This window comes from Phragmites australis, chromosome 18 (genome assembly GCF_958298935.1).
Source record: "Phragmites australis chromosome 18, lpPhrAust1.1, whole genome shotgun sequence".
Lineage (NCBI taxonomy): Eukaryota > Viridiplantae > Streptophyta > Magnoliopsida > Poales > Poaceae > Phragmites > Phragmites australis.
In genome coordinates this window covers 5,933,550-5,941,126 of record NC_084938.1, presented here as the reverse complement: position 1 = coordinate 5,941,126, position 7,577 = coordinate 5,933,550, and the positions used below count along the sequence as shown (strand labels likewise).

Genomic DNA, 7,577 nt, shown 5'->3' with positions numbered 1-7,577 from the left:
TGCGATCAGGAGGTGAGTTGTAGGGTTGCTTGCCCTTTTCTTGCTCCCGTCGAGCATGATGTTCCTGCCCCCGACAGGCCCTTTGGCCCTAGATCACACCGCGGAGGCCGTGTTGGCGCAGAGAGTTGTGCAGTTCAGTGAGTCAGCTGTCCCGATGCGGCGGGGGTCTCCGAGTACTTCCTGTCATGGAGGAAGCATAGGATCTTTCCTGCTGCGTGGCCTACCGTGATTCTTGGCGATCGCGATCTTCACCAGTCCTTGTAATGGACATGGTGTTTCTCGCCACGGTTTGGCATCAGGCGGTCTCTACCAAGAGGGCGAGGTCGTGTAGCCATGGTGCTACTGGCAAACCCTCCGGCACGGGCATCAGCAGGTGGCTGAGAAGCATTCGCATGGTCTGCAAATTCTGTGCATGCGTCATGGCCTCGTAGTTGAGCTCCTGAGCGTGGAGCGGCAACGTATTACGAACAGGGGAGTCCCCAGCGCTCATGTGGTGCTACGACTTATACGACGACACCACCAAGGACCACGCCCTATGCGGGGGCTGTATCGGAGTGCCTCCCTGTTCTGTGCCAGGCCGGTTTCCCTCTGGGCGCAAGGCCTGGGGCTCACCAACTATGCCCGAGACACGAGGGCCTTCGCTGCCCCTTGCTACATGGTCTGCCATGCAAACTTCACGTTGAGTCTCGGAACCTTCAGACTCCGATTTGGTGTCCTAAACTTAGAGCACACCAAGCTCATCTGGATCGTATCCCATGATGAATACCTCACGATGATCGAGATCCTTGGAACGGAACTCAGCGGTTGCCATAGATCCAACCATGGGTAGCCCAATCTAGTTATCAACACTTACCGAAACGTGAAAACACATCCCTCTACTTGACGCGCCAACTGTCAAGGGTTAATCCCTAATAATGTATTCAGGTATGTCGAACGATGGGTGTGTGGTCAACGTTTTCGATGGTTGTTGGTGGGTGTGTATCGAAGGAACTAAAGAATGCCAAGATTTATCTAGGTTCAAATCTCTCTTGAGATAATAGTCCTATGTATGTCCTTATAAGTTGGATAAATTTATCCAGAGTGTCCTCCTTTACAAGTCCGATCCTCCCCTTTATATAGCAGGAGGCGAAGTGTACCGAGTATATACAAGCAGATCATGCCAAATACGGTGGTTATCGTATACCTAACGAAAACAGCTACTCCTAGATCATCATTATAGGGGGTGAGCACGTTCAGCCCACCTTGATCATCCTACACACCCTGTCCCATCCGCCAAACGCTGTCATGCCCACTACAAGCTCATCACGCTCATCTACTATGCCATCATGCTCGCTTGCCAGGCCATCCCATAGCATTAAATGCTACGAAACGGGTTACACCGTCTCTACGCCAGCCCACGACTTGGTCCGCCGAAAGGATGCATGGAGAAGAAAAACGCATAAGTAAATATTATTAAATGCGATTAAACTGGTTAAATAAGTAGGACTAGTCGCAGGGTTTTCATTTGCGGCCAAATGACTGATCGCGCGAAGATCATAATTTTAAAAATATCAACTGTTAGCTAGCATATGCCGATGTAAACCCTCCTAACAGGAACCCCTTATATTGTTTACAACCTGTGTCCACTACAACCGAAGAAATGGACCGGTTGACCATGGCAACTGAATGGCACCACAAGTTTCCTCTCCTCTGCACTGCGCTGATGACAACCCTTGCTTTCCAGGGACGATAATTAATCCAGCTTCCTCGACATCATAACAAAATGAGCATCTTCATATTGTAATCTTTGACAGACAATCAGCTTAGTAATTAATATAAAGTTGCTCCCAGGTATAGATTGACTGATCGTAACGAACATCGACATCTTCTGAACAGCAGCAATCAGCTTCGCAAAGAAAGTTCCCAAATGTAGATTTGACTGAACAGCAGCAAAAGCATATGAAGATGAATTTGCATTATTCTCTCTTTTTTTCTCTCTCTTTCACAAACGCACAAAAGATTATTTCATGGATTCTGTTTGGCAGAAATCTTTCACATTGGTCTGCTCACAGTCGCAGAAAAGCCCGGAAATCAACAACAGGTTCCAGTCCTAGATTGAGTGACATGTCCTTGCAGCCCAGAACGACTCAAACTTTTTAATCGGTTACTCTTGTCTGTTGTCTATCCTTCCAGTGGAGCAGCAGCATCCTTCTCATCAGAAAAGTAATCTTGCCTGCAATGGAGATAGACATAACTAAACCATGTCATCTACTCAAATAACACACCAACAACATATGAGGGAACATGGCTTGGCTTTGTGACAGACCTTATCTTACGTGAAAGCTGATACAAGCCTGTACCAGCCATTGCGACGTTAACACTAAAAAGGTTCCAGTTTTTCTGCAACAACGAAATATATGTAAAGATAAACCGGTAAGGAGGAAAGCTTTGGTCATTTTACGAGTGTCTCTAGAACAAGGAAACAGATTATTCTTTTCTGAGAACAAGAGTTCCGGGGAACTCAACAAGTTGGAAGGAGAAGGCGCAAGGAGTATCAATCACAAAATCTTTTTTCGAAGAGGTTGGACAGGTAATAACAGTTATTACTTTCGTGGAAGAGAATAGTCAATAGATCATTTGTTCTTTCAGTGTCCCATGGCTGAATTTGTCTGGAGCACAGTGGGGAGTTGTTTTAGTACTCGACATAAACCAAGGAAATCAGAGAATTTGCTAAATGGGCACAACAATTACTTCCTGGAGATTCTGCATGTCATTGGATAGGTTTTGCAGCAGTTCGTTGGGCTTTGTGGACAAGGCAATGATATCTTCAATCATTATAAGTTCTTGATCTTTGTCTAGTTTACAAAATATGTGCTTTTATGAAGTACTGGGCATGTCTACAGGCAACTTCACAGAAAGGAAAAGAGCTCCAGGCGACGGCAAGATTAATCCAAGAACATGTGACGATAAAGGATGATCCAACTCAAGCAACAGAAGAGCTACAGGCAATGAGTTTGTTCCAGGGGTTGAGCAGTAGTTGATTGGAGAAACTGTTGTTTTGGTTACTCATTTAGATTTCCATATCTGAACTTTCTTTTATTTGGCGTGCCTATGTGCCGCAGGAACCTTTTTTCGTCCGGATGACCAAATTTACCTTTCAAACCTGACCAGTCCTCTCGTGGTGGATGGCAGGGTATGCTGTAACGTTGTTTTTCCGGCCAACAATGTGTGGATTTCTTAATTAAGGGTACATGGGAATTACCCTTGGTTGAAAAAAAAGCAAGCGAACGCAAACAATCCAGTCCAGGAAGTGATTAAAAAAAATACATTATCAGAAGATTCGTAGAACTAAACCAATATCTTTGCAGAAAGAAATGTTAAATTCTAAAAGGTACTTTCCAGATAACATACAACCAACATAATCAAGTTTCAGTGCATAATAATGAAAATGATGCACCTATGGACAGGTACCGATGGCTTACCGGTGTGATAACCATGCTGTACCTTGACCAGATGATTCCAGTACAAGCAACAGCTGCACACCATATAAAAAAAAAAAAGCATGCAATGCACTGTAAACTGATGGCCATGTAATCTGAAATGCAGGGATCCCACTGAGTGGGTATCTTGTACATACCAACTTGCTGAGGATAAGATATCTTTTCAGGTGGCTTAGCAAAGTCAGCAATATTGGCAATGCTGATGCCCCATTTAAATGTTGGCGCCCAGAAATGAACTGCAATGATGGTCAGATTAAAGTCACATGTGACTGGAATAACATTTTTGGTGCATCATGCAGTAGATATTCATCACACTACCCTAGAAATGAATTGCAGAGAAGTATGGGCCATGCTTCATAGTACCAGAGGAACAGTAATTTTCCGCAATACAGACTCTCATGTCCATAAATGTTTAATATCAAATACTACCCAGAATGCAGATCAGGCAAGCATATTAAAATATGCAACCAAATGTTAGTATGTGATGATCAAAATCAGCCAGGACAAACATAAGATTACGGCAAACGGGGATGACACTGTTCATTGTAGTGCAATAAAGAAAAAAAGGAAGAAAGATTAAAGCAAAAAAAGTAACTAACTGGTTTTGGGGCCAGCAGGATGGTTCCAGAAGGCCTGAAGCTTTGATGAAGCCATTCAAACTAATACACACCTAATTCTTCTACTGCCCACCTACAATTAGGAAAAGAAAAGAAAATGCTTGTGAGTCCTCCATCGTCAAGATAGGAAGAATGCTTCACGAAAGCAGATAGTCCATTGAAGGACCAGTTGTCCTATTCAACTACAGGGAACAGACAAAACTGATCCAGAACAGGCCAGTATGACGGTTTAGTAGCAACATCGATACATTATTGATATAAGGAGATCAAATCCATGCAATATGCTTGGCATATACACTAACTTAAAATATATCCTATAAGAAGACATTACGGTAGTCAATACCCAACAACTCGCATCAACACTGACAGCAATGATTTCTACATAATGAAACCTTCTTGAGCTATTGATAGCTATAGTGATCAACATTACAAACTTGATACTGCATAGGATTACCTAAAAAAACTATACCAGTATACCACAGGAAAAAGAAAAGTAATGCAACAACGAACACTGCTGAAGAGTACATGCAGCGTTCCATCTTTGAAGATGAGATCTAATATGAATAACCCTCCAAGCTCTCGGTTAGAACCACAATCAACATTATAAACTTGATACTGCATAAGCTTACTTAAATTAAAAAAAAAAACTATACCAGTATACCACAGGGAAAAAAAGTAATGCAACAACGAACACTGCTAGAGAATACATCCAGAATTCCATCTTTGAAGATGAGATCTAATATGAATAGCCCTCCGAGCTCTCGGTTAGAACCAGAATCAAATATGCATATGTTAGAGTGGCACGGCACGCCGCACCAATGAGGCCTTCCATGTACCTCAATTCGTAAGGGAGGGCTACTCCTGATACCATCATCAATAGAAGGAGCATTGTTCCATGTCTCCAAGAGCCTTATCACTATGGTAGTACAAGCAGAATTACCCGGGCGACACATGTTAATCCTCGCAAAGTCAACGCGCGATAGCTCTGGCCGGGATGGAATCGGCACCGACAACGTACAGACCCGGTAATTTCCCCACGCTCAGCCCCAATCTAACACGCCACGCCACATGCCTAGGAATCAGGGGGCGGCAACAAAATCGGAACCCCCGAAATGTTGGGGGAAAACAAGCAGCTATTGCAACAATGGAAAGAAATCAAACCCGCGACGAACTGGAACGGTTGAATTGAAGCGCCCCGCCCCCACACTCCCACCCCCACCCACCCACCCCCAAGACGATCGGAGCAAGCCGCGTACGTTAGGGACTTGTGGCTCCCCCACCAAGAAAAGGAATTCCTCCGCTCTCCAACCGAGTGAAACCCGAGACAGACCAAACCAGTGGAGGGGAGGGGAGAAGGGTGGGTAACTTTACGATTGCTTCGTCCCCGTCGACGGCGGGCGGAGCGAGTCAGAGGGTGGCGGCGCCGGTCACCCTCGGGAATGTGTTTGGTTGGGGGCGTGGTTGTCGAGGGTGGGTGGGACCCACCTATACAAGCCTGCATTCCTCCTCTGTTTTTCCTTTTTTTTTTTCTCACTCTCCCTCTCTCTCTAGCCGTTGGATTGGGTCCCCTCACCGTTGGATCGGACTAGCCGACTGCAACTCCCGGTCCGGGCCACGGTTTGACTTGGGTGCGGTCGGATCGTGTCTTGTGGTCTGTGTGCGTTAAGCAGGTGCCGCCGCATCGGGTGTAACGAATATGAGTATTGTTTACTTATATTTATATCTGTAAGAATTTATTTGTTTATGGATAAATTTATAAATATTTGTGAGCGAAGCACAGGGATCAAATCTGTCGCTCGAAGGTATACCTATTTATCTACCGACTAGAAGGTGGTGGATCGGTTTGGGGTTGGGAGAGGCGAGGCTGGTGGTGGCAGCACGGGGCTGGATTGGGTGGCAACGACACAGGGTGAGGGTGGTGGCATCGGGGTGTGTTATGTGAAGGGAATATGGTTTGAAAAATTAGATCTACATATTAAAAAGGTTATATGGTTAAACGGATATCGATATATTTTATCTATATTTATATATGTCTACTCGTTAGATAATATTTTTCGTCCACAAACATATCTATAGATATAAAAATAACACATACTCGATTATATTAAAGTATTTACCTACGAATAAATAGATAATCGGGTGAAATTGACGTCCCTAGTTAAAGGCCCTAGGTAAGTATACGCGCATGCACCTAAAACAGCTAAAATTTCCTTTTAGCTTGGCCACTGCATCTGTCTCATAAGACTATTTATATACCACTGAATAAAATGCTAGTGTATTTCTAGTTTCTTAGCGTACTACAATCAAGCTGTTTGAACCTAGTCCTGGAACCTACTGTATGTGTTCACATGTTGCATCGAGCTCGGCCATATTACGTTAATTGTGCACGTGCACTTCACGTCACTAAGAAAAAATAGATATATAATATTATTATTTCTTGGACATAGGTACCATGCTTCAGTCACGTTCGGACTACGATCGGAGATTGGAGCCCTAGCTCTCGTATGCGATCCAGCACGATGCTCGATTTTCGTAGCTTGAGCTCTAAGGTGGAGTTAGTCAATTTATCATGTGGTTTGGGATTTTCAATGTATTATTTGATTCTATGAAATTATTTGATTTTAATATTGATATTATTAGAATCAAGGTTATGATAATAGTTCTAATATAAAGGGAAAACACAGACGGTTGCTTGATATGAATTCAAGAGCTTTGTATATATCATACGCTTATCACAGTATTAATCTTACTCTTTGTGATATGACAAAATCTTATGGTAAAACTATTTTATTTTTTAGAATTGTGTAACAAATATATGCATTATTTTCTAGTTCTATCAAAAGATGAAAAGTTCTGCTTGACTATATTCCAAGTTTAACTGTGAAATCATTGTACAATACTCGCTGTGAGAGTCAAATCAAAAGTGTTAAAGCAATTAGATATCAAGCTACTCAGCTAAGGTCAATTTTGTCTCAGTTATGTCAAGTTTGTGATAACAAACCTTTGGTAAAGAGTGATACAAAAAATTTATTTGATGAGTTTGTTAGTTTTGAGTTTATACTTGGTATGGTTATTTGGCATGATGCAACTGAGATAGCTTTGAGTTTAACTTGATATGGTTACTTAGTATGATATGGTTATCGAGCTTCTCTCTGTCGGGATTGAGCTCCTGCCCTCCGGCATTGATGCTCTACCACTAAGATCGAGATCCTAGCTGCCCAACCTGATGCTCTACTGCCGGGATCCAATCTCCTCTGCATGGTATCGAGCTTCTCTCTATTAGGATCGCTATGGATCGAGCTCCACACTGGGTCAGGTAAAATTAAATGAACAATCCATACGTTTTTTTATATGCATATCTTCTAAGATAGCTAATTTGCCACCTTGCAAATTTCTGGCACAATATTAGAAATTATAGGACAAACTTTTTAATTAGTCACAACAAAGTAAATTGTCTCGCAGGGGCTTTTCCCTAAATTGT

General features: G+C 43.0%; 1 protein-coding gene across 3 annotated transcripts; it reads right to left on the bottom strand.

Annotated features, from left to right (window-relative positions):
• Nucleotides 1-1,863: 1,863 nt before the first annotated feature.
• LOC133899599 (mitochondrial pyruvate carrier 4) lies at nt 1,864-5,585 on the bottom strand. 3 transcript variants are annotated; one of them, XM_062340606.1, is made up of 6 exons: nt 5,463-5,584; nt 4,079-4,169; nt 3,617-3,715; nt 3,462-3,514; nt 2,306-2,379; nt 1,864-2,212 (listed from the first exon to the last, which is right to left on the bottom strand). In XM_062340606.1, exons 2-6 carry the CDS (start codon nt 4,131-4,133, stop codon nt 2,161-2,163), a joined length of 333 nt encoding a protein of 110 aa, XP_062196590.1. In that variant the 5' UTR covers nt 4,134-4,169; nt 5,463-5,584; the 3' UTR covers nt 1,864-2,160. The 3 variants fall into 3 exon arrangements, with proteins under 3 accessions (XP_062196590.1, XP_062196589.1, XP_062196588.1); XM_062340605.1 differs by having other exon boundaries at nt 3,462-3,715; nt 5,468-5,585; XM_062340604.1 differs by having other exon boundaries at nt 3,462-3,715.
• Between the last annotated feature and the right edge of the window lie 1,992 nt (nt 5,586-7,577).

Coding starts and splice junctions, on each gene's coding strand:
- LOC133899599 (XM_062340605.1), bottom strand. CDS start 4,133: ATGGCTTCATCAAAGCTTCAGGCCTTCTGGAACCATCCTGCTGGCCCC. Junction 2,380..3,461: donor ACAGCATGGTTATCACACCG/GTAAGCCATCGG, acceptor TCGTTGTTGCAG/AAAAACTGGAACCTTTTTAG. Junction 2,213..2,305: donor CAGCTTTCACGTAAGATAAG/GTCTGTCACAAA, acceptor TCTCCATTGCAG/GCAAGATTACTTTTCTGATG.